The sequence below is a fragment of the Taudactylus pleione genome, unplaced genomic scaffold (genome assembly GCF_031769625.1).
Source record: "Taudactylus pleione unplaced genomic scaffold, aTauple2 ptg000629l, whole genome shotgun sequence".
NCBI lineage: Eukaryota > Metazoa > Chordata > Amphibia > Anura > Myobatrachidae > Taudactylus > Taudactylus pleione.
The window spans coordinates 2,716,062-2,743,105 of NW_028285031.1; the positions used below are offsets into that span (position 1 = coordinate 2,716,062).

Sequence of the window (27,044 nt, forward strand, 5' to 3'; positions counted from 1 at the left end):
GCCCCAACACGGCCTTCATGGATGCATTATCTGTGAGGTGGACCTTCCATTTGGCGTACCTCTTCTCTACAATCTCCGTTCTTCCTCGGAAGTTCAAACAGGAAGGGGGCACATTCCTATTGGTAGCTCCGACTTGACCCAAACGCCATTGGTACCCCAATCTTCAAAGTCTCTCCGTAGACTTTCCTCTTCAACTTCCTCTACGACCAGACCTGTTGTCTAAGGGTCCCTGTCTACATCTGGACCTGGCCCGCCTGTCTTTAACGGCTTGGCTCTTGAGACATCCCTCATAAGGTCTAAGGGATTTTCTAGCTCTGTGGTCCAGACCATGCTCAGAGCACGTAAACCGATCTCTGCCAGAATTTATCACCGGGTATCACATACATATTTCCAGTGGTGTGCTCCTAGAAATTATGACCCTCAAGTTTTAAGGTTTCTAGAATACTTGCCTTTCTTCAGGCTGCATTGGATCTTGGACTCTGCCTAGCATCTCTGAAAGTGCACGTCTCTGCTCTGTCCATCTGGTTCCAGTGCATCATTGCTCCTCTACTGGATGTTCACACCTTCCTACAAGGTGTTCTACGTATACAACCTCCCTTTGTCCCTCTTGTGGCTCCGTGGGATTGGTCAGTGGTTCTCCACGCACTTCAGGAACCTCCATTCGAACCCCTGGAATCAGTGGATGTTAGATACGAAGACTCCGTTTCTTCTGGCTATAGCATCTGCCCGTAGGCTTTAGGGGCACTTTCATGTCGCTCCCCCTTTTTAATCTTTCATCAGGACAGAGCTGTTCTTAGAATGCACCTGGGCTTCCTTCCCAAGGTGGCTTCTCGTTTCCACCTTAGTGAGGAAATTGTGGTTCCGGCCTTTCAATCATCAGACCTCTAGGCAGGTGAGGCTTCTTTGGATGTGGTCTGTGCTCTGAAGATCTACTTGGACCGTACTAGTTCCATCAGGAAATCGGCTTCCCTCTTCATCTTATATGGATTCCATTAGGGATGGCCAGCTAACAGACTCTGGCCAGATGGCTTCGCATGACTATGTCACAGGCTTACACTCAGACAGGTTTTCCTGTGCCGGCTACAGTATCTGCTCATTCTACTCGCTCTCTGGGTCCCTCATGGGCAGTCCAGCGTGTCGCCTCTTCTGACCAGCTAAGCAAGGCAACCATGTGGTCTTTTGTCCACACCTTTCTTAGGTTTTATGCCTTCGATACATTTGCCTCTCAGGATGCTTCCTTCAGGCCCCAGGTTCTCCTCTCAGCTCAGTCCCTGCCCTTGAACAACTACTTTGGGACATCCCCATTGTCTCCCCTATGGTGCCCTATGGACCCTGAAGAAAACGAGAGTTATGGATAAAATCATCCTTGTTAACTCTCTTTCTTCGAAGTCCATAAGGTCCACAGGGTACACACCCTGACGCACCTGTCTTCTATGGGTTTCTTCTCAGTCACTTGTTTCCTTCTCAGTGCGAGAGTGTGATTCTTCAGTGTACCTGTCTTCCTTCTCTCCTATCCTGCTCCTGCCTTGGGCTTAACAAAGCTGATTTGCCTTCAGGCAGTGGGCGGGGTATAGGAGTAAGGACCAGAGCATCCTGGGATTGAAAAAGCTTTGCTGTTCATGTCCGGTCCTCCAAGTCCCACCTATACCCCATATGGTAAAACTTACCTTTATTAAGTCTCTTTCTTCAAACTACTTTACGGCCCATGCTAATTACTCCTATCTACAGTGCTCTGGTCTAACCCTGAATTAACTTTATACAGTTTCAGCTGAACCTTGTTTGTAACTCTGTGGAATAAGCATCCTGTAACCTACATCTGCACAATAGAAGCTGTATGCATATATAAGATTGCACATGTACAATAATAAACTGTGAACGAAGGTAACATTTTCATAAACCAAGACTATATGAACTATACACATAACTATTTAGCAACGTATGTCTCCAGTTGACTGGCAGGGTTGGCTTCTTAACTGAATAGACGAAGGAAAGGATACATCTGCACACATCACGTATAATTGTAAGGAAACCCCATATTTAATATTTTCAATTTACATTCAAATTGGGGGTGCTGCCATTTGACAAATATTTACAACGACTAGATTACTAAGCAAAGAGACTCTGTCTTGATGTATGGCGCACGTAGAGCTGTTTTGTTAATATAAAAAGATAAATCTTTATTAGGTATACATTAAAAGAAGTTTGTTATATGGTACCAATCCAGCAAAATAAAAGTAAAAAAAATGGAAAGTAATAAAGAGTGAATAAGTGGGGAGTTTCGGTGAAAAAAGTTAATAAAATCAAGATAAGTCCCCGTCATGTGTCTTCATTATTGATTTGTTTTATCCGTTGTTGTAAATGAAATGAGGTCAAACAATAGTATGATTGATATATTCCTGAATAAAGCTCTAAATGAGAAAATAAAGGAACTCAAGAGGTGGTAATAATCCTCTCGTTCGCATATGGTACAAAAACGTATTAGTACGATATTCAATTTGGATGAAGGGGGCACCCTCCTACCCAGTGATATTGTACATATGTTTATTAATTTCAATATATGATCTTCTTAGGAATTTGCAGGAATATGGTTCACTATATCAAGCCCTTGGTTCAAACTTCTCTAAATATCACAAATACCACTGATCTGCATCACGCTATATCCTTATTTTATTAATTCATATTATCCGTAATTCCCACCAAGAGATATTTATAAATACACTTTTATAGCACATTTTTCTTTAAGAAAAATACTTTTCTTTATTTAAAAGGACATTTACTAACCAGCACTAGAAATTATTTTTCTACACTCATCACAATAATTTTTATCAACATTACACCTTCTATATTAATCACACTAATTATTTTCAATATTAATTATGAATTAATTTAAATTTTCACTGATATGAATATACTGTATATATTTTATTATAAATATGAGTGAAGATGAATAAAATATGGGTCATCCAAGTAATTTTACTATTACTTTATACGATTTACAATTTTTTAAGGTCATTGGTTACTGCAACACTCCCCCAGCAATAATGGGGATTATATAATAATTACTGCCTATAAGTATAATTTGAGAATGAAATATTATAACATTCTATTAGAAGAGAATTGTTCTGTAACATTCATATTAATATTTTATCTGTTTATTAATTTTGAGAGTTTTACACAAATATATATACATTTTTTCATTAAATACTATAATAAGTAGTTATGACTTAACTATCAAGAAATGATATACCTAAAGATGTCACTGAAAGACAGAAATGTCCTGTCAAAACACTAGAGAAATACACCCCCTACCTCTATTCTGTAGTTTTTTGTCACATACCAGAACCAGATCGACGCAGGGATATGGATATGCATAAGTGTAACCTGATTGACTAGAAGTGACACACCCTCTGTCTATGATGTTTAAGACTGAGTATCCCATTGGAGGAGACACGGAGCTTGTAGTGTCAATGTAAACTAACACATGATTGGTCCTGGCTATCACATGACCAAGTAACAAGATCTGATTGGTCCACATATATGAATAAAGTCTGGGGCAGTGCATACAATCGGCTTGTCTTGAAAAAGCACACAGCGAAATGTGTGTCGGCACGCCCGCCGTGTGTCCTCTATGTCTGAAATAATCAATATGTTATAAATTAATATGTCAGCAACCTAATCACCTGAAGGGACCTGTTATGCGACAGACGCTGCAGTGTGAGAGCGCTCACTTACTGAAATACAGCTGTGACTGGCAACATTGTTGTGGAATATGCATGTGTAACGATATCATTGTAACCAGAGTGAGACTGGCTGCAGTGAAAAAGAATTTATGTCATCTTAAACCACAGTTCAGGGAATTTCATAGATATTAGGTGCAAAAGCTTCAGTTATAATATACACAATAAAAGGAGTGGGCAGGAGCAGCAGTGTTTAAATAGGATATAGTAACTAAACAATATTAAACAGTTTTCTCAATAACTTTATGTATGAAATATACTAGAGACCCCCCCCTCCTGAATATGTTATTCACTAAATATACATCTGAATCAATAAGGCAGTATACAATACATATCCCGCTGATGATTTACATCATAAGGCAAATATAAGGTGACAATTCTATGGTGGGTTATTCCTATATCCTGGTGGGAATTATGGATATAATGAATTAATAAAATAAGGATATAGCGGGACGCAGATCAGTAGTATTTGTGATATTTAGAGATAAGGTTGAACCAAGGGCTTGATATAGTGTACCATATTCCTGCAAATTCCTAAGATCATATAATTGAAAATAATAAAACGTGCAATATCACTGGGTAGGAGGGTGCCCCCTTCATCCAAATTGAATATCATACTAATACGTTTGTGTACTAGAGATGTGCGCCGACCCCTGAGTTTTGGATCTGTATTGGTTTTGCCAAAACCTCACGTCCGTGTTTTGGATCTGGATTTTTTTCTTAAAAAATAAAAAAAACCAGCTAAAATCACATAAAATGGGCCTTTTTTCGTTCCTACAACACCTCAATAACATTTATTTCCACTCGTTTCCAGTCAATTTTGACCACCTCACAATATTGATTTGTTCATCTAGTTTAGACCCAAAATTTGCACCAAGATAGCTGGCTGACTAACCTAAGCTGCAGCAGTGGGCGGCACAAACACATGGCAGTTCAACTTTAAACATGGCACATCAGGAAACACTTTTATTATTCAAGAGAGGCCTGAGGGAGTTTTTAGTATGTATGTAGTTGAAGGTAGGGCAGGGACAAGAAGGGATGATTGGTAGTAAATTTAATTTCGTTTTTTGATTCCAAAGAAAATTTATGAGGGAGAAGGGAGGGGAGGAGGCATTTACAAAAAAAAAATGTGATACAGTACATTTACATCAGTCCTTGCCACAGAAGAATCCTTGAGCATGGCTGCTGCTGGGAGTTGATTTTCTCATCCCAGAAGGGGACCAGGAAGAGTGCTTTCCAAAAAAAAATAAACAATTGACTTAAATAATGCTTTGCAAACCTTCTATAAAGGCATTTCCCAACCTGTACAGAGACATAAAAAAACATAGTTAGTGGCCTCAAAGTGCCACTTAACCAGCACAGATATGTGGACAAGCATAAGATCTATGATTTAAGGGCAAGGGTAGCCAACCCTGGTCCTCAAGAGCTACCAACAGTGCATGTTTTCCAAGTCTCACAGAATCAAAACTATAATAATTAACTCCACTTGTGGATCTTTCTAAATGTTTTGGTGAGTAATGAATACACCTGTGCACCAGCTAGGTCATCTGGAAAACATGAGGTCTCGAGGACCGAGGTTGGCTACCCCTGATTTAAGGCCTTACATTGTGTCTTTTTTGATAATCCTGTGCCTGCTTCTGCGGCTAGGAATAGATTTTCATCCCAGAAAGGGACCATGAAGAGTGCTTCCAAAAAACAATTGACTTCCTTTGCAAACCTTCTGTAAAGGCATTTTCCAACCTGTACAGGGACATTAAAAAAAATAGATTTAGTTAGTGGCCTTCAAACTGCCGTTGTTCCCACTGACCACTTAACCATATGAGATATGTGAACAAGCTAAACAGAGCATTAAATGCAACATTTCATATTTAAGGTTTAAGTCTTGCGTTGTCTTTTTCTTGGTAATTCTTTCATGAGCACCATGCCTGCTTGCTGGGAGTGGATTTTTTTCATCCCAGAAGGGGACCAGGAAGTGTGCTTTCCAAAAATAGATAAACAATTGCCTTAAATAATCCTTTGCAAACCTTCTGATCTGTAAAGAAATTCCCAACCTGTACAGGGACAATAAAAAAAACAGAGTTAGTTAGTGGCCTTCAAATTGCCGTTGTTCCCACTGTCCACTTCTTAGATATGTGAACAAGCGTAACAGAGCATTAAATGCAACATTTCAGTTTAAGTTTTACGTTGTGTCTGGAGATCATTTAGAAAGCAGAGAAAAAGCTCCACCACAAGCGGCAGATGACTAAACTCACACACAAAGATTTAATAGAAATAGATACAACACCAGATCAGATGTTTACCCTGGAGGATCTGTCTGATTCATCATGGTGCCCCCATGGTGCAAATTCTGCCAAAAGAGGGACTGACACCGCGGCTAAACATAAGAGAGTCACTTTCTGGATGTGAATCGTCTCATTTGCATGGGGAAAACCCAACTCTCAGATGAGATGGATCTCAGCCAGTGGACAACATTGAAATCACCATTAAAAAGTCACAATGGAAGACTACAGTGTGGATAATCTTTCTTCACAGTCAGGAGAGGCCTCAGAGAACATGAAAAAAGATGCTCTAGGTGCTGAACTTCAAGGGATTTCTCCATCATGTTCTGCAGTGTGGAGGTTTCATTCACATGTTTTATATAAAGCAGTTCAAAGTTACAGCCTTCAAAGTGTCTGGCTATAACACCCACCTTTGCCAGGAATTACCAAAGATTATTACAAGTAAAGGATTCATCTGTCCGGAATCTGTCTGGGATTCATGGATCGTATTTGGCCTGAACGCACTAAGAAATCCAGTGATTCTGTCACTGTGTTCTGTAGCCGACTTTATTCCTACCTGAATCGCAAACTGAAATACGGAATAGTAAGCACAGACAACATGGAGGCCTTTGTTATTCCGCTGCCTGCATGCAAACCAATACCTCCAAGACTACACCCACTGGGGGGGACCAGGTATTGATAATGACCATCCCCATCTGTTGCTAGGCCATCTTCTTCCAAACCATCCATCCTGGACTTCCTGTCCAAAAATGGTGAGCAGGGTACAGAAAGAGGAGCTAGATGTCCCAGACGACATTTTTTTTCATCTATAATGGATAATGTGGAGAGATAACAGCTTCAGATGTTGGAACAGGGGCTCCCACCTATTTGGCTTCCTTCCAGAGAACAGAGCTCTGTTCCTCAGGAAGTGTCTATTCCTGAGCTGATAGGTAGTCTCTGTCTGTTGGTAAACACCCTTCAGGAGATGGCAACCCAAAATAACAACTATAATAATGTGCCCACTGATAATGATAACCAGCCTGATCCCTTAACAGCAACATACCTCATATGGCCAACTCATAACATGACACCCAGTTTGCAGCCTCCTCTTCCTTATGACACTAATCCAGTCGCTATGGTTGATCAATCAGCCATGTGTGGTCCACCCAATTTTTGGCCTTCTACATTAATTTCTAACATCATAATAACACACTAGACTTATAATCTTTGCTTTTGTTTACATTTTTTAATAGAACAGTTTTAGAATTTAGGATGTCCACTCTATATAGGTTTGTAAATATAGGCTTTAGTTTTTTAGAGCATATAACTTTATAAGTTGTTAGGATAACATTTCTGCTATGTTTAAGATTAAAAAAACACAACTTTTTGTAACACTAACTTAAAAAAAAGTTTTCATTGCAATATTCATGCAGCCCCTTGACAGACAGCAGCATAGCATCCCTGCGCACCTACGCCGATGACAGTGTCAGCCAGGTGTGGCTGACACGCACACAATAAAAATTGTTTATTTTGGGCAGCAGCCCCTCGACAGACAGGAGCACAGCAGCACCCCTGAGCACCTACGCCAATGACAGCCAGGTGTGGCTGACACTCACACAAATTTTTTTTTACAAAATAATATTTTTTATTTTTTCCCAGGTCCAGAACTTGGGCCAATAGCACAGATTGATGATGACTGGAATCAGGCAGCACTAGCTTGCATTGCCCACTTGCTAGATCTTGTGTGGCTAAGCCTAACACGCACAGACACAATTAATAAAAAAAAAGACAAAGATTTTTTCATTTTTTTTCAGCTCCAGAACTTGGGTCCAGAGCACCGATTGATGACTGGAGTCGGGCAGCACTAGGTTGCAACTTGCGTTGCTGGTTGGATATTGTGCGGTTAAGCCTAACACGCACAAACACACAGAAAAATATTACACAAAGACACATTGTTTTTTTGTTTTTTTTTTACAATATATACATTTTTCTGAGTCCAGAACTTGGGCCCAGATGGATGCAGCACCAGCCCAGATGGACGCAGCAGACAGCACAGCACCAGCCCAGAATGGATCAGTGCACCTGTCCAGGACACAGCAGATAGCACAGCACACAAGCACCTCTCCCAGCCCTACACTACCCACCCTCCCTGTACAGTCTCCACAGCCGGAGTGAAATGGCATCCGCCGCGATATACTACATTGATCACAGAGACGTAAGCTCGCGAACCGCAAGATTTCCGACTCTATGGTTTTGAGATCAGAGTCAGGCGAGAAACCCCGAGCCTGCTTGGATCAGACTTCCATCTGCTAAATTCGGGTGGGTTCGGATCTCTGAGATCCGAACCCGCTCATCTCTAATTTGTGCCATATGTGAATGAGAGGATTCTTACCACCTTTTGAGTTCCTTTATTTTCTCATTTAGTGCTCTATTCAGGTATATATCAATCATACTATTGCTTGACCTCATTTCATTTACAACAGATAAAACAAATCAATAATGAAGACACACGGAGGGGACTTATCTTGATTTTATTAACTTTTTTCACAGAAATTCATCACTTATTCACTCTTTATTACTTTCCATTTTTTTACTTTTATTTCACTGGATTAGTACCATATAACCAACTTCTTTTAATGTATGCCCAATAAAGATTTATCTTTTTATATTAACAAAATAGCTCTACGTGCACCATACATCAAGACAGAGGCCCTGATTCAGAGCCGGACGCTCTGACCAGAGCGCTCGCTCTGAATCAGGGCCGTCCTAGTTCAATTTTGAGCGGCCTTTTGGACGCTCGCATAGCTGTGGGTTACCACCCACAGCTTATACGAGCGTCCATGATGATGGTCGCGATGGTCAAGACCATCGTGACCATCGGGCTTGCGGTAGGGTCTCTCTGCCGCAAGCCCTGGAGTGATTTTGGCTCTATCAGAGCCAAAATCACTCCCACTGACATCACTAGGGATGTCAGTGGGGCCGGACCCAGACGGTAGGCGTTCCCATGGGAACGCCTCCGTCTGGCAGTCACGCCCCCGGCACGCCCACCAAAGGGGGCGTGCTGTCACTCACCATCGACAGCACGCCCCTTTTGGTGCGAGCTTGGCTGTCGCTATCTGAGTCTCGCGCATGCGCATAACGGAGCTCCCGCATTTGGGTACCATCGACCCGCTTGCGAGCGTCCTGCACTCGCGAACGGGTCTGAATGAGACCCAGAGTCTCCTCTTCGAAATCTAGGGTTGGCTTCTTGTTGGTTAGATCTGACCTATTCTCCCAACACCACTTGTTCTTCTCTGTTATTCAGATTTCCCAACGGTGTCTTCCATTGTATTGTAAAGAGCCTTAATAAAAATATTTTTTTTGGGGGGAAAAAACCCAAAGCTCTCCAGTGTTCATATGGACAAGGTGAACTAAAAGATCGTGTAACTGCTTAAAAGCCAGGAGCACTGCTTTGTGTCTCAGTGCATGGTTAAGCCACATTCTCATTGTGTGTAAGCAGTTGGTGCACTTGTCTCTAGAAGCAGAAGTTAGGCTTCTATTGGTATTAATAGTTATCATCGAAGTCTTCATCCGTGTGGAAGAGAGTGAGGGGTTTTGGGAGCAAGCTTGTCTGATGATCTGCTAAGGGATGAAATGGCTCTTGCACAGGCACTGTATACAGTAATGCAGGCAACATATTTGTCCCAATATGCTGATTCCCCTGCTCATCAGCAGATAACCAGCCTGGCCCAGGTTTCTTAGAAGGTGAGGTTTTATTTAGAACAAAGTCAATTCCTGGGTTCTGGAAACTGGCAGTACTGGCGATGCGCTCACCCTCCTCCCGTTCATTGCTGGAAATAAACCTCTCCCATCTAGATTCAGTGCAGGACTGGACCACAACAGGTAGTGCGTGCGACGCTGGCTTTCCATGACACTTCAAAGAACCTATGTCCTCTGTTTTCCTGCTGGCAGACTGGCTGGCTCTTGCTGTAGATACACCCCAGTCCTACAATAATATCAAATACATGCATTTCAGTGAAAAAAAAAAAGAAGAAACATTAAAATGTTACATGCTGCCCAGTTAGTAGAGCGATTTAACAAAGGTATAGGGCTTGTGCGAGTGGGCGCTGATAATGATGACAGCTATTTAGAAATGGGCACATATGCAAATATTCGCACTTAAGGCGGGTATCCACTTGTAGATATACAAACGACAGCACGATTACGACATTGCAATCGTGCTCTCGTTTGTATAGCTAGTGATGTGCCTAGACTGAACATTCACTCGTTCAGTCCAGACACATCCCTCATCCCCGCACATGCTGAACCTGACGAGATAGGTTGACCAGCATGTACGGGCGATGTCAGAAGCGACCAGCGGGCACGCGCATCACTGGTCGCTTCCGACCAAAACATGCCCGATTTGCAAGCGATTGCACGATAACACTGTCGTTATCATGCAATCGCTTGGCTAAATCGCTAAGTGGATACCCCCCTTTAGTCACAGGCACACTGCTGGTGTAATTGCTGCCAACTTGCCTGCAACTCTGAACCAGCCCGTCTGTCTCCTGTCCTCTGGCCAATCACCTTTATACCAAATAAAATGCCTTCCGAGAAAACTAAAATAAGCTCTGGTATATCCACTCTGACCCATCACTAAATACTATAGTGACTCCAATGATTTTGCTACAGCACAGTACTTTGTGCCATATAGCCATCTCTACAGCACAGTACGTTGTGCCATATAGCCATCTCTACAGCCTAATACAATGGGCTAATAGTCGTCGCTACAGCACAGTATGGTATGTCATATAGTCATCTCCACAGTACGGTGTGCCATATAGCCATCTCTAGAGCACAGTACTGTGTGCCATATAGCCATCTCTACAGTACTGTGTGCCATATAGCCATCTCTACAGCACAGTACTGTGTGTCATATAGCCATCTCTACAGCACAGTACGGTGTGTCATATAGCCATCTCTACAGCACAGTACGGTGTGCCATATAGCCATCTCTACAGCCTAATACAATGGGCGAATAGTCGTCGCTACAGCACAGTATGGTATGTCATATAGTTATCTCCACAGTACGGTGTGCCATATAGCCTTCTCTACAGCACAGTATGGTGTGTCATATAGTTATCTCTACAGCATAATACAATGGGCCAATAGTCGTCGCTACAGCACAGTACAGTGTTGAGTGAGGCAAAGAAAAGTTGCCTCTTTCAGCGTACTAACACTAATATTTAGACAAAGTTTTTTTACTTCCTGTTTTTCCTTTCAGTGAAAAACGTTTAGTGACCCATTTTGTTTTTACGGACTCTACAATTTTTGTTTTATTTGTTGGAGCAAAAATATACAGTGTACAACATAGGTACTATCAAAGATGAATAAAATTAGCATAATCACATTACAATTAGAGATACACATATGGGACAGTAAGATTAACATAATATCAGAGCAGAGCATACAATACTTAGGCCCTCATTCAGAGCCGTATGCTCTGAGCAGAGCGCACGCTCTGAATGAGGGCCACCCTCCATAATTATGGAGCGTCCTCCTGGACGCTCGTATAGCTGTGGGTCACCACCCACAGCCTATACGAGCGGGCAGTTTGATGGCCGCGATGGTCGTGACCATCGAAACTGCGAGCCGGAGCCTGCGGTTGAGGTTTTCAACCGCAAGCCCCGGAGTGATTTTGGCTCTATCAGAGCCAAAATCACTCCCACTGACATCACTAGTGATGTCAGTGGGCCGGCTTCTGACTGTAGGCGTTCCCGTGGGAACGCCCCCGTCAGGGAGGCACGCCCACCAAAGGGGGCGTGCTGTCAATCAACATCGACAGCACGCCCCCTTTGATCAGACACAACGAGCGAAGGAAAGTCCTTCGCTCGTCGCGTCTGGCGCATGACGGAGCTCCCGCCGTCGTGCGCATGCGCAGAGCACAACATCGACCCACTTGCGAGCGGACAGCCGCTTGCGAGTGGGTCTGAATCAGGCCCTTAGTCCCCAACCCAGGCATGGCCGGCGCACCCCCTAAGCTATACAATCCTGCAAAAATAGAATCCTGGAACTCAAGCAGCGGAGGGTAAGGAGATCGGGGGGATCCTCCAGAAACATGCGTGTTCTGTACCAGGAGATAGAAAAAAAACGAATATGTGTCCGATGTTTAAGCTCCAAAAAGAGAGAATCAATAAAACCCTCCCATAACTGAAAAAAAATGAGGTTGTCCTTGCCTCTTCATGTAGCAATGTTTCAAGCCAACCCATGTGACAGGCATAGAACTGTTTATTTTTAAACAATAATACAGACGGTGGATCCCATTAGTACAGAAGTATAGTATGCTTTGGGGACCACCGCCGAGACAAGCAATCTCTTACCCTATCGTCTAGTGTGCACCCGGCATTAGAATATTGATAGTCAAAACAAGTCTGATAAACTCTACAATATCTGGCACAAAGTTCTCTTGCATTTCATAATTCATTGCTTTAGCTTATTGTACTGTTCCTGCCCTCCAGTGATCAATCACCACCCACTCAGATCCCCCTACGTTTCTTTATAACAAGACGACAAGAGAGCATACATCTTTGTACTCGGTACCATTAAGGGGCTTATTCATTGGGAGCACAACAAATGAAGAGCAAGTAACTGTGCACCTTGGTAAAACCAAGCTGCACTGTAGGTGAGGGAGATGGGACATGCAGAGATTTAGGTTTGGGAGGGGTGTGCCCAAACTGAAATCTAAATTGAAGTGTTAAAATAAAGCTGTCCAGCATTTGTTGGCTACATGCAAAAGCAGCCAGTATTTACCCTACGTTGCAAAATAACAAGAGATATGGTAAGAACTTACCTTTGTTATCTCTGTTTCTACGAAGTCCATAGGGTCCACAGGGTGACCTTGGGGTATAGCTGGATCCTGGATCCTCAGGCACCACGGAGTTAAAGCTTTTAGCTGCTCCCAGGATGCACTTGGGTCCATCCTCCCCTATACCCCACCCCCGAGCCACAGGCACCTCAGATGGTAAGCAGCCCAGGCTGGAGGAGGAGACGAAACAGAGAGAAGGAAGACTGGAACACACAAGAACCATACTCACAGAAATGGGAGACGGAAAACCGGTGACCAGTCACAGAGCCCATATGAAGCCAGGTGCGTCAGGGCGGGTGCCCTGTGGACCCTATGGACTTCGTAGAAACAGAGATAACAAAGGTAAGTTCTTACCATATCTCTTGTTTTCTACTTCAGGGTCCATAGGGGTCCACAGGGTGACCTTGGGGATGTCTCAAAGCAGTCCAACTAAGGGCGGGGACGCTCCTGTGCTGATAGGAGAACCCGGCGCCCAAAGGATGCATCCTGAGAGGAAAAGGTGTCAAACGCATAGAACCTCAAAAAGGTCTGAATGGAAGACCAGGTGGCCGCCTTACATAGCTGAACAGCAGAGGCGCCACGGCTAGCAGCCCAAGAAGGGCCCACAGACCGAGTGGAATGAGCCTTAACACAGGCTGGAACAGGTAAACCCTCCTGCATATAAGCCTCAATAATAACAGAATGAAGCCAACGGGCCTCTTGTGAAAACCAAAGAGGATAAACAAAGAATCCGACTTCCTCACAGAACTAGTCCGGTCCACATAAACCTGGAGTGCACGGACAACGCCTAAGGAAGTCTCCCCAGCCGAAAGATCAGGCGACTGAAAGGCTGGTACAACAATTTCCTGATTAATGTGGAACCTGGAAACCACCTTAGGCAGGAAATCAGGACGAGTGCGAAGCACCGCTCTGTCCTGATGAAAAAAAAACAGAAAAAGGGGGACGACAAGAAAGCGCCCCCAAATCTGAAACCCTCCTGGCAGAAGCAATTGCCAAGAGGAAAACAGTCTTAAAAGTAAGCCACTTGAGCTCCACTGACTCCAAGGGCTCAAAAGACGGACCCTGTAAGGCCCGAAGAACCAACGCCAAATCCCACGGGGCCACTGGTGGCACAAAAGGGAGGCTGGATTCTTAAAACACCCTGGAAAAAGGTGTGTACGTCCGGCATAGCAGCAATCCTGCGCTGGAACCACACCGACAGAGCAGACACATGCACCTTCAGTGAGGAAAGACGTAATCCTAAATCCAAACCCGACTGAAGGAAAGCCAGAATACGCGAAACCCGGAACACCTGGGGATCATGTTTTCTGGCCTCGCACCACTAAAAGTAAGTGTGCCACACTCTGTGATAGATCCTCGCGGAAGCAGGCTTGCGCGCCCTCAGCATGGTGGTAATAACAGAGCTAGAAAAGCCCTGAGACCTCAGGACGGCCGTCTCAAGAGTCACGCCATCAAAGATAGTCGACCCAGATCCGGGTGAAGACAGGGCCCCTGAGACAACAGGTCCCGCCGTTGAGGTAGGAGGTACGGAGCGTCGATGGACAGGCTCCACAGATCGGAGTACCACTGCCTTCTGGGCCACGCTGGGGCCACCAGGATCAGTGTGCCTCCATCCTGCTTGAACTTGCGCAGGACCCGAGGCAGCAGAGATATCGGAGGGAACAAGCAAGCCAGTTGAAACAGCCATCTCACCGACATCACGTCTATCAGACTTGCGCCTGGGTCCCTTGTCCTTTGACCCGTACACGGGCAGCTTGTGATTGTGACGGGACGCCATCAGGTCCAGCTCTGGCAGCCCCCACTTGTCCACGAGTAGTTGGAATACCTCTGGATGAAGACTGCCGAGAGCTGGAAGATAGCGCTCCACCCAAGCCAGGACGCGGGACACCTCCGACATCGCAGCTCGACTGCGAGTCCCTCCCTGGTGATTGATGTACGCCACCGTGGTGGCGTTGTCTGACTGCACCTGAACGGCCCTTCCGTGAAGAGAGGTGCCAGACAACTGCAGGGCTCTGTATACTGCCCGCAGTTCCAGGATGTTGATGGGAAGAATTGCTTCCTCCGCCGACAAACGACCCTGAAGTGACAAGGAGCCTGTCACCGCCCCCCAACCCCGGAGACTGGCATCTGTCGTGAGCAGAACCCATTCCGGGATCCAAAAGGGGCGCCCCTCGAGGAGATGAGCCATCTGCAGCCACCAGGCTAGGGACAGACGCACCTCCGAGGACAACACCAGCATCTGAGAGCGGATCCTGTGTGGCAATCCATTCCATTCCGAAAGAATCAGCCCCTGCAGGGGCCTAGAATGGAACTGGGCAAACTCCACCATGTCGAATGCCGACACCATGGACCCAAAACTCTCATCGCTGAGTGCACCGACATTCTGCCACCGCTCAGACAACTGTGAATCCGCAGCTGTAAGGAGGAGACCTTCTCTGGAGTCAGAAAAATCCGTTGCTGACGAGAGTCCAGCAGGGCCCCCAAATGAACCATCCGCTGTGATGAGATGAGGAAGGACTTCTTCCAGTTGATCAACCAGCCGTGCGCCTGTAGACAAGCGACCGTCAGGTGGAGATGCTGGATCAGTACCTCCGGGGAGCTCGCCAGCAAGAGGAGGTCGTCTAGATACGGTAGCAACCGTATCCCCTGGCTCCGAAGGTGAGCCGCCATGACCGCCATCACCTTGGTAAATACCCTTGGTGCCATGGAGAAGCCAAAGGGTAGAGCCCTGAATTGGTAGTGGTTGTGGAGAATAGCAAACCGCAGAAACCGTTGGTGCGATGTTGCTATAGGCACATGGAGGTAGGCGTCCTGGATATCCAGGGAGACCATATAATCCCCCGGTTCCATCGCCAGAATGATGGAATGCAAAGTTTCCATCCTGAATTTAGGAACCCTGAGAAACCTGTTCAGGGACTTCAAATTGAGGATGGGGCGATGAGAGCTATTGGGTTTCTGCACCAGAAACAGCGTAGAGTAATACCCCATCCCACGTTGAGACTGTGGTACGGGTATAATGACCCCCGCCGTCATTAAGGCCTCTATGGCTTCCTGAACCTGCAAGGCCTTGGTTTTGTCCTGAGAAGGACTTGTGCAAAAAAACTGGCGAGGCGCCTGTGCCGAAAAGACAGGGCGTACCCCTGGGAGACCACTTCTCGCACCCAGGCATCCGTGGTGGTATTGTGCCAGCACTGGGCGAATTGAAGAAGTCTGCCTCCCACTCTGGGGTCCCCCAGAGGGAGGCCCGTCCCATCACGCAGAAGGCTTATCTTCTTGCTTGGAAGAAGGGCGTCTAGCGCTCCAGGCTTGCTTCTTTGGCTTTGAGGCGGTCTTGGGTGCGGACTGCCTCGGGAAGGACTGACCCTTTGCCTTGCCCTGAACCCAAAAGGAACGAAAGGCCGAGCTCCGGACCTTAGCAGGTGTAGCAGCTGAAGGGAGGAAGGCTGACTTGGATTTTGCCAGGGTATCTACTATTTTGTCCAGGTCCGGACCAAATAGTAACTCTCCATTAAAAGGTAAGGCCTCCAAGCCTTTCTTTGAATCCGCGTCTGCTCTCCAAGACCTCAACCACAAGGATCTGCGAGCAGACACTGCTGCCGCCGAAACCCTAGAGGTCTGCAGGCTAGCATCCAAAGATGCTTTTCCAATGTAGGAGGCGGCATCTCTCATCTGTCCTAACAACGCCCTCTGGACATCCGGAGCTTCATCCGTAAACGTGTCCTCCAAGGCGTTGGCCCACCCCTCAATGGCCTTGGCCACCCAGGAGATGGCCATGGACGGCCGGGCTACAGCCCCTGAGAGAGAATAAATAGACTTTAGACAAGTCTCCACCTTCCTGTCCGTAGGATCCTTCAGCGAGGATATAGACGGCAATGGCAAAGTAGCACTCCTGATGAGGCGTGTTACATGGGAATCGACCGCAGGCGGAGTTTCCCATTTCTTACAATGCGCTTCCGGAAATGGATAATTGGATGCCAAGCGTTTCTGTGGCAGGAATCGCTTACTGGGCGTCTGCCAGGCCACCGCCATGTGATCAGTCAACTGATCAGACAAGGGGAACGCTGCAGAAGGAACCTTAGCTTTTTTTAAAACTAGGATACCTCGACTTGGGAGTGGGTGCCTCATCCTCAATCAGAAGAATGGCCCGCACCGCCCTAACCAGAGCCCGCACATTGATGGAAGACTTAGTGTCTACCATCCTGCACCTCACCATCATCCGAGGACCCCTCAGAGCCGAAAAGTGCGCAGCCTGCGCCATAACTGTGTGTTTAGATGCCCTGGAGGGCACGTCACTGCGCAACATCGACTGAAAAGCCAAAGATGCTGCCGCCAAATCTTGGACAGTGTGGGAAAGCGCATCCACCCAGGGTGGAGGAGCTGCCCCAGGAGCCTGAAACGGCACCACAGCCTGCTGCGCCACAGGGGTGGACTGTATATACATTGGCAACCCCGCATAGGGATCAACAGGCTGAGACCCCGGGGGAGTCTGCAATAATTGTGGGACACCCAGGGAATGGGGGATGGCAGGCTGGGGCAAAGCCCTAGTAGGGGCGGCAGTCGGGACCGACAGACGGTCCGCGATGGACACCAGCACCTGGGAAAACATCGCCCATGGTGGCTCCTGCGACATAGGAGGTTTAGACATACCAGGGAGCGCCTGGCAAGGTCCGCAAAGGCCCTCCTGTGACAAATCCTCCCTATCCACTCCTGCAGAACAGCGCCTGCAGGAGAACAATACCGTAGCCACGGAGTGCTCAATCTCCTCCTCAGACATGACTTAGGAAGAAAACGTGCGCACTCACCCGTGTGCTCGACAACAGCCCACAATATGGTACTGTGTAGCACACAACCATATGTGACGGACCTCACAAATACGTGATCTATATAAGTGAGGTCAGTAGAAACACCCTTCCCCCACACACACCTGTAGGGCTTGTAGAAGGAAAGGGATAGGCTGACAGTAAGTAGAAATTAGCATAGACAGGCAGCACTAGCAAAAGTCACATACCATGCAGGAAGATATACTAAATGCACCTTTCACTACAATCAACCTGCCCAGATTCAGTGTCTGGGAGGGCTATAGTACTGTGTACACTGTCCTTGTCGGGGGAGAGGTACACAGGGGGACCGGTCCGCGTGCTCCCTGAAGATCTGCGCTGCCACTGGAGAAAATGGCTGCTGGAGACCTCAGAGGAGGAGTGGCCAAGTATCTGCAGCTCAGCGACGCCAGACTACTAGCTGAAAGGCGCGCTGAGCTGAGGGGAGGAGCCGCTAGACAGGGAAGGCTTCCTCCCCTGGCTAGCAAATTTAACCCCCGGGTTGCCGGCATCCCGCTTGCCGTTTATTAACCCTGGTGGTCTAGTGGTCTGGCAGGGTATGCCTCCGCTGGAGGGGGGGCCCGCCGCCACCGCTAGCGCCCCCGGTCTGTCCCCTAGACCGGGGGCATGGGACTGCATTTAAAAGGAACCCGCGCACCGCCGCTAATCAGCGGTGCGCGGCTTACCTTGCTCTCCCCGGCAGCAGTCCAGGGGGAAACCAGAGTCCGGCTAGTACAGACTCTGGCTTCCCCTGCCGCGATCCCCAGTTCAGTGCTGGCGTCGCAGCGCCAGCAGGGAGAAGGAGCGGCAGCGTGGGCGTCTGTACAGACAGCCCATCGCTGCCGCTCTGGAGAAAAAAACTACAGTTAAAAAAATAAATTTAACCTAGTTAAATAAAAAGCTCTAGGGGGCTGCTCCTGCAGCCCCCCTCCGCAGGGTGACCCGACTCCGGCCGGGCACCATCTTAAACTGAGGTGCCTGTGGCTCGGGGGCGGGGTATAGGGGAGGATGGACCCAAGTGCACCCTGGGAGCAGCTAAAAGCTTCAACTCCGTGATGCCCGAGGATCCAGGATCCAGCTATACCCCGAGGTCACCCTGTGGACCCTGAAGTAGAAAAACCAAATACATGCATTTGCACTCCTCCACTGTAACATGGTTAGTTCCTGATACAAAGTTACTTGCTTTTTTATGCTTCTCTCCCAACTCAGTATCAGCTCCTCAGAGTAGAGTGTATTTTATCTGTTTTATAAATATTCTGCCTATTTATACACAAACCTCACAGATTTTGTTTTTCTTTGACCAGTTTGCACCCACTCCTTTGCCATCGTGATCATCCAAACCACAGCCGTACAGTGAGCTCTTTTTACGTTTCCTAAAATGGTAAAATAATACAAATAGTAAAAAGTAGAAAAGTTGTACGAAAACTTTCAGGTTTACTACAATAGTCAATGAAATCAGGAGTATTTATAGTCTCCACCGCCATCTACTGACACGTCCAGAATTGCAACACACTACAAACACAGAATTTGCAGGTAACAGCAAAAATGCCAGGGTAATAATGATAATTATAAAAACTGATTTTAAATGGAATTCAGAAAAACAGTTTATTAAAATAAACTTAAAATGCAATATAAAAAAAATCAAAGTAAAAAAAAAAGTAAAACACAGTGGGGCTAAATCAGTGTAGCACACAAGCCTGATCTGTGGATGGATCTTGCGATTATTCGCTCTGTAGTTAATCATTCTCAACTATGAGCACAGTCAGACATCTCCATTTGCAGCGGAGTGGGTGTAACTAGGCAGCAACTTTACAGGGCTGCCGAGCGCGGCCACAGGCCCGGGTGCTGATGAGGGCAGGGCCAAAACCGGGGAGGTGCAATTTGTCCCCCTGAGCAGCGCTGCAAAGGGGGATAAAGTCCCCCTTAGCATCTGACCTGCACCTGGGCCAGGCCCCTCCTACAAGTCCGGGCAATTAGTACCCGCTCCTATCCTCCCGGCACCATGGCGGAAATATGGGTCATACAGAATTGAGCATATGCAGAGATAAATCTGATTTCAGACAGATCTCCTGCACTAAGGACAGTGCCGATGTAAAGGTACGCTGATGGCAATGATGGCTATTGGAACAAGTGTATGCATGTAACTTGGCATAAGTACGAAAATCCACATTTAGGTTCTGATCGTCTGTATGTATATGTGCGTCTTTAACCAGTCTTGCCCTTTCCGTGGTGTACAGCTGTATAACTGAATGTGCAAGGACTGAGATGCCTACTTTGAGCTTTGCCTGGTACCAACGGTCGCACCATGGAATCGTGCACCAGCCCTAAAAGCTAGGTGCAGATTCTCTGTCCGATGTGAGTGATTACGCGTCTGAGTTCCCAACCACTTCAGTGACGCGCCTGTGGCACTCCCATAACACGCCCATCACTGTGCCCATATAGCCACCTTCTCAGTCACCGGCCAGGAACGCCCAGCACATTTTGATAACATTTCTCAGACTGTGGGTCTCAGCCACTATTGCGCACGGATACTGGACTCATACGCAGCGCGACTTAGATGCATTCACTGTAGAAAGAAACAAACAGATTGCTCAACTGCTTCCAACATGGACACTGGGTTGAATCTGAGTCTGTATTACTCTCCCCAGTTACAATGACTCAGTAGCTGATTTATATTATTACACTGAACAGTTCATTGTTTCATTTAGTTAAGAGATTCTGACCTGATAGTTGATGAAATTTCCTCTGGAGAAAGTAATGGTTCTTGATCAGTGTCAGTCGGGCTCTCTTCCTCTTTGCACCCATTGTCCCTGTTTTCCTCCAGATATTTATTCCAGCGGCTTGTGGAGATTGCTTCCTGCCAGTATCATCTTTTATAAGTAAACAACGACCAAACAAACAAGTCCTACATTTATTGATAAATCTATTGCTGCTCCTCTACGCTCTAGCAGACACAGCTAGGCACCTCTCCTGGTTGGGGCTTGGTTGCAGTTATCAAAAAGCACCTCCTCCTTTTTATTTCATGGAGGTGGGCTCCTGACAACCCTGAACTTGGCCTGCCCTAGTAAAAACACAAGAGATATGGTAAGAACTTACCTTTGTTATCTCTGTTTCTACGAAGTCCATAGGGTCCACAGGGTTGACCTTGGGGTATAGCTGGATCTGGATCCATGGGCACCACGCAGTTAAAGCTTTAGCTGCTCCCAGGATGCACTTGGGTCCGTCCTCCTCCATACCCCGCCCCCGGCCACAGCACCTCAGTTGGTAAGCAGCCAAGGCCGGAGGAGGAGACTAAACAGAGAGAAGGAAGACAGGAACACACAAGAACCATACTCACAGAAATGGGAGACGGAAAACCGGTGACCAGCCACACAGCCCATTTGAAGCCAGGTGCGTCAGGGCGGGCGCCCTGTGGACCCTATGGACTTCGTAGAAACCGATAACAAAGGTAAGTTCTTACCATATCTCTTGTTTTCTACTTCAGGGTCCATAGGGGGTCCACAGGGTTGACCTTGGGGATGTCCCAAAGCAGTACAACTAAGGGCGGGGACGCTCCTGTGCTGAAAGGAGTACCCGGCGCCCAAAGGATGCATCCTGAGAGGCGAAGGTGTCAAACGCATAGAACCTCAAAAACGTTTGAATTGAAGACCAAGTGGCCGCCTTACACAGCTGAACAGCAGAAGCGCCACGTCTAGCAGCCCAAGAGGGACCCACAGAACGAGTGGAATGAGCCTTAACAGAGGCTGGCACAGGTACGCCCTCCTGTGCATAAGCCTCACAAATAACGGAACGAAGCCAACGGGCTAACGTTTGTTTGTTGGCAGGCCAACCCCTCTTGTGAAAACCAAAGAGGATAAACAAGGAATCAGACTTCCTAACCGAAGCCGTCCGGTCTACATAAATTCTAAGCGCCCGGACCACATCTAAGGAAGTCTCACCAGCTGAAAGATCAGGGGACTGAAAAGCTGGCACAACAAGTTCCTGATTAATATGGAACTTCAAGACCACTTTGGGCAAAAACTCAGGACGAGTGCGGAGCACCGCTCTGTCCTGGTGAAAAATCAGGAAAGGAGGGCGACAGGAAAGCGCCCCCAATTCAGACACCCTCCTGGCCGAAGCAATTGCCAGGAGAAAAACCGTCTTAAATGTCAGCCACTTGAGCTCCACCGCCTCAAGAGGCTCAAACGGAGGACCCTGCAGGACCCGTAGCACCACCGCCAAGTCCCAAGGAGCCACAGGAGGCACAAAGGGAGGCTGGATCCTGAGAACACCTTAGAAAAAGGTGTGAACGTCTGGTAGTATTGCAATCCGCCGTTGAAACCACACGGACAAGGCGGACACATGAACCTTCAGAGATGCAAGGCGTAAGCCGAGATCCAATCCTGACTGAAGAAATTCCAAGATCCTAGAAACTCGGAACACCTGAGGATCATAATGTCTGGACTCACACCACTGAAAGTAAGTGTGCCACACTCTGTGATAAATCCGTGCTGAAGCAGGCTTGCGTGCCCTGAGCATGGTACCAATAACCGAACTGGAGAAGCCCCGAGACCTCAAGACGGCTGTCTCAAGAGCCACGCCGTCAAAGACAGCCGACCCAGATCCGGGTAAAGGCAGGGCCCTTGAGACAACAGGTCCCGACGCTGAGGAAGAAGGTACGGAGCGTCGATGGAGAGGCTCCTGAGATCGGAGTACCAAGGACGTCTGGGCCACGCCGGAGCTACCAGCACGAGCATGCCGCCGTCCTGCTTGAATTTCCGCAGAACCCGAGGAAGCAGGGATATCGGAGGAAACAGATACGCCAGGTGAAACGTCCATTTCACCGACAGCGCGTCCACCAGACTTGCACCTGCGTCTCTTGTCCTTGACCCGTAAACGGGCAACTTGTGATTGTGACGGGAGGCCATCAAGTCCAGCTCCGGCAGTCCCCACCTGTCCACGAGTAGCTGAAACACCTCTGGGTGAAGCGACCATTCCCCGGGATGCACGTCGTGACGGCTGAGGAAGTCCGCCTCCCAATTGAGGACTCCGAGGATGAAGACCGCCGAGATCGCTGGAATGTGACCCTCCGCCCAAGTCAGGATACGAGACTCCTCCGACATCGCTGCCTGACTGCGAGTTCCGCCTTGGTGGTTGATATACGCCACCGTGGTGGCGTTGTCGGACTGCACCTGTACCGCCCTTCCGTGAAGAGCGGGGCCGGACGACTGCAGGGCCCTGTATACTGCCCGCAGTTCCAGAATGTTGATGGGGAGAAGTGCTTCTTCCGCTGACCAACGACCCTGAAGCGACAAAGAGCCGGTCACTGCCCCCCAACCCCGGAGACTGGCATCCGTCGTGAGCAGGACCCAGTCCGGGATCCAAAATGGGCGCCCCTCGACCAGATGAGCTGTCTGAAGCCACCAAGCCAAAGATTGCCGAACGTCCGGAGACAACACCAGCACCTGAGAGCGGATCTGGTGAGGTAACCCGTTCCATTCTGATAGAATCAGCCCCTGCAGGGGCCGGGAATGGAACTGGGCAAATTCCACCATGTCGAATGTCGACACCATGGACCCCAGAACCCTCATAGCCGAATGGACCGACAGGCGGCAACGGCTCAGGCAACTGCGTATCCGCAGCTGTAGGGAGGCGACCTTCTCCGGAGTCAGGAAGATCCTTTGCTGACGCGAATCCAGCAGGGCTCCCAAATGAACCATCCGCTGTGATGGAATCAGGGAGGACTTTTTCCAATTTATCAACCACCCGTGTGCTTGCAGGCAAGCGATCGTCAGGTGGAGATGTTGAAGCAGTACCTCCGGGGAGCTCGCCAGCAACAGGAGGTCGTCTAGATACGGCAGCAGCCGTACATTCTGGTTCCGAAGATGTGCGGCCATGACCGCCATAATCTTCGTGAACACCCTCGGTGCCGTGGAGAGACCAAAGGGTAGCGCCCGGAACTGATAGTGGTGTTGAAGGATAGCGAACCTCAGATACCGCTGGTGTGTAGATGCTATCGGAACATGGAGGTAGGCGTCCTGGATGTCCAGGGACACCATGTAATCCCCCGGTTCCATCGCCAGAATGATGGAACGTAACGTTTCCATCCTGAACTTGGGAACTCTGAGGAATTTGTTCAGAGACTTCAAGTTGAGGATAGGGCGATGAGAACCATTGGGTTTCCGCACCAGAAACAGAGACGAATAGTATCCCGTCCCTCGTTGTGATTGAGGAACGGGAACAATGACCCCTGCTTTCAGCAAGGACTCTATAGCCTCCTGAACCTGTAACGCCTTGGTCTTGTCCTGAGAAGGACTTGTGCAGAAAAACTGGTGGGGTGGTCTGTGCCGAAAAGACAGGGCGTACCCCTGGGAGACCACTTCTCGAACCCAGGCATCCGTGGTGGTATTGTGCCAGCACTGGGCAAATAGAAGAAGTCGGCCTCCCACTCTGAGGTCCCCCAGAGGGAGGCCCGTCCCATCAGGCCGCAGGTTTATCTTCCTGCTTGGAAGAAGGGCGCCGAGCACTCCAGGCTTGCTTCTTGGGTTTAGAGGCCGTCTTACTCGCAGACTGTCTCGGGAAGGACTGACCTTTCGCCTTACCCTGAACCCGAAAGGAACGAAAAGCCGAACTCCGAACCTTAGCAGGCAGTGCCGCCGAAGGGAGGAAGGCCGACTTGGATTTAGCCAGGGTGTCCACTATTTTGTCCAAGTCCGGACCAAATAGTAATTCCCCATTGAAAGGTAAGGCCTCCAGACCTTTCTTTGAATCAGAGTCCGCTCTCCAAGACCGCAACCATAAGGATCGGCGGGCAGACACCGCTGCAGCCGATACCCGCGAGGTCAGCAGACTAGCATCTAAAGAAGCTTCTCCAATGTAAGAAGCAGCGTCCCTCATTTGTCCCAACAACGCCCGCTGGACATCCGGAGCGTCGTCCAGGAAGGTATCTTCCAATGCATTGGCCCACCCCTCAATGGCCTTGGCCACCCAGGAGATGGCCATGGACGGTCGGGCCACCGCCCCGGAGAGGGAGTAAATAGACTTTAAGCAAGTCTCAACTTTCCTGTCCGTGGGATCCTTCAGCGAGGATATCGACGGTAATGGTAAGGTGGCGCCCCGAGTTAAACGGGTGACATGGGAATCCACCGCCGGTGGAGTTTCCCATTTTTTACAATGTGCCTCAGGGAAGGGGTAATTAGAAGCCAACCGCTTCTGAGGAAGGAATCTCTTACTGGGCGCCTGCCAAGCTACCGCCATATGATCCGTCAACTGATCCGACAGGGGAAACACCGCAGAAGCCACCTTAGTTTTTTTGAAACTAGGAAACTTCGACTTAGGAACCGGTGCCTCATCCTCTATAAGAAGAATAGCTTGCACCGCCCTAACTAGTGCTCACACATTAATGGACGACTTGGTATCCATTTCCTGGACCGAGGCGTCCGAGTCAGTGTCATCAGGGACCTCCCCATCATCTGAGGAACCCTCTGAGTCCGATACGTGAGCAGCCCGTGTCATGAGTGGGCGTTCTGAAATCCTAGAAGGCATGTCAGTCTGCAACATTGACTGAAAAGCCGAGGAAGCGGCCGCCAAATTTTGCACGGAGTTGGAGAGCACATCCACCCAGGGTGGAGGAGTCACCATAGGGGCCTGAAAAGGTACCACAGGCTGCTGCGGCACAGGGGAAGCCTGTATATACATAGGCAACCCCGCATAGGGACCCACCGACAGACCCAGGAGGACTCCGCAATAACTGCGGGACACCCGGGGAATGGGGGATGGTCAGCTGGGGCAACGCCCTAGTAGGGAGAGCAGTCGGGACCGACAGATGGTCCGCAATAGACACCAGCACTTGAGAAAACATCGCCCACGGTGGTTCCTGCGCCAGAGAAGGTCTGGATGGGCCAGGAGCCACCTGGCATCGACTACACAGGCCATCCTGTGACAAATCCTCCCTATCTACTCCTGCAGAACAGCGTCCGCAGGAGGCCAACACCGGAGCCACTGAGCGCTCAACCTCCTCGTCTGACATGACAGAATATATTATATAGTCAAAAAATATATCTGGCAACAGGGCAGAAGAAAACGCACTCACCGGTGTGCTAAACAACAGCCCACAATACGGCACTGTGTAGCACACAACTGTATGTGACGGACCTCACAAATACGTGATCTATATAAGTGAGGTCAGTAGAAACGCCCCTCCCCCACACACCTGTAGGGCTTGTAGGAGAAGTAAAGGGACAGGTATAAGCTGACAGTAAGCGGAAAATAAGCACAGACAGGCAGCACTAGCAAAAATCACATACCATGCAGGAAGATATACTCACTGCACCTTTACACTACAATCAACCTCCCAGATTCAGTGTCTGGGAGGGCTATAGTGCTGTGTACGCTGTCCTTAATCAGGGGAGAGGTACACAGGGGGACCGGTCCGCGTGCTCCCTGAAGATCTGCGCTGCCACTGTGAGAAAATGGCCGCTGGAGACCTCAGAGGAGGAGTGGCCGAGGAATCTGCAGCTCAGCGACGCCAGACTCAGTGTTGAAAGGCGCGCTGAGCTGAGGGGAGGAGCCGCTGACAGGGAAGGCTTCCTCCCCTGGCTAGCATATTAACCCCAGGGCTTGCCGGCATCCCGCTTGCCATATATCCCTGGTGGTCTAGTGGTCCCACGGGTTATTCCTCCTCAGAGGGGGAGCCCGCCGCCACCGCTAGCGGCCCCCGGTCTGTCCCCTAGGACCGGGGGCAAAGGACTGCATTTGCAGGCAAAACCCGCGAGCCGCCGCTAATCGGCGACTCGCGGCTTACCTTGTCCCCGGCGACTCCGGCAGCAGTCCAGGGAGGGACCCAGAGTCCGGCTAGTACGGACTCTGGCCTCCCGCCGCGATCCCCAGTGCAGTACTGGCGTCGCGGCGCCAGCGGGGAAGGAGAGCGGCAGCGTGGGCGTCTGTATAGACAGCCCGTCGCTGCCACACTAGAGCCTCTGTTTTGAAATAAAAATCTAACAGGCTTTTTTTTTTTTTTTTAAATAAAAATAGAAAGCTTTTGGGGGCTGCTCCTGCAGCCCCCCTGCGCAGGTGACCCGACTCCGGCCGGGCACCAACTCAAACTGAGGTGCTGTGGCCGGGGCGGGGTATGGAGGACGACGGACCCAAGTGCATCCTGGGAGCAGCTAAAGCTTTAACTGCGTGGTGCCCATGGATCCAGATCCAGCTATACCCCAAGGTCAAACCTGTGGACCCCCTATGGACCCTGAAGTAGAAAGCTGGAAGTTTCTGCAAGGCCTGTTAGGAGACATCAGGGAACCCCAAATCCATGGATCTCAGGGAAATAATTATATAGAAGTCTTGACACCTTTCATCTGTGAGATGCATAGTATCATAGGGTACATATATTGTATAGTTACAGTGTCAG

At 48.5% G+C, this 27,044-nt stretch overlaps 1 protein-coding gene across 3 annotated transcripts in view; it reads right to left on the reverse strand.

The window, feature by feature from the left end:
* Positions 1-8,515: 8,515 nt before the first annotated feature.
* MRNIP (MRN complex interacting protein) overlaps positions 8,516-27,044 on the reverse strand; it is a 31,251-nt gene continuing 12,722 nt past the window's right edge. The window contains exons 5-7 of one of the 3 annotated variants that reach the window (XM_088454739.1): positions 20,380-20,513; positions 18,938-19,029; positions 8,516-9,980 (exon numbers count right to left, since the gene is read on the reverse strand). In XM_088454739.1, coding sequence (XP_088310865.1) covers positions 9,540-9,980; positions 18,938-19,029; positions 20,380-20,513 — 667 coding nt within the window. In that variant the 3' untranslated portion in view covers positions 8,516-9,539. Of the gene's footprint in view, positions 9,981-18,932; positions 19,030-20,379; positions 20,514-27,044 lie in introns of all 3 variants that reach the window. The other 2 variants (XM_088454738.1, XM_088454736.1) reach the window with 2 other exon arrangements.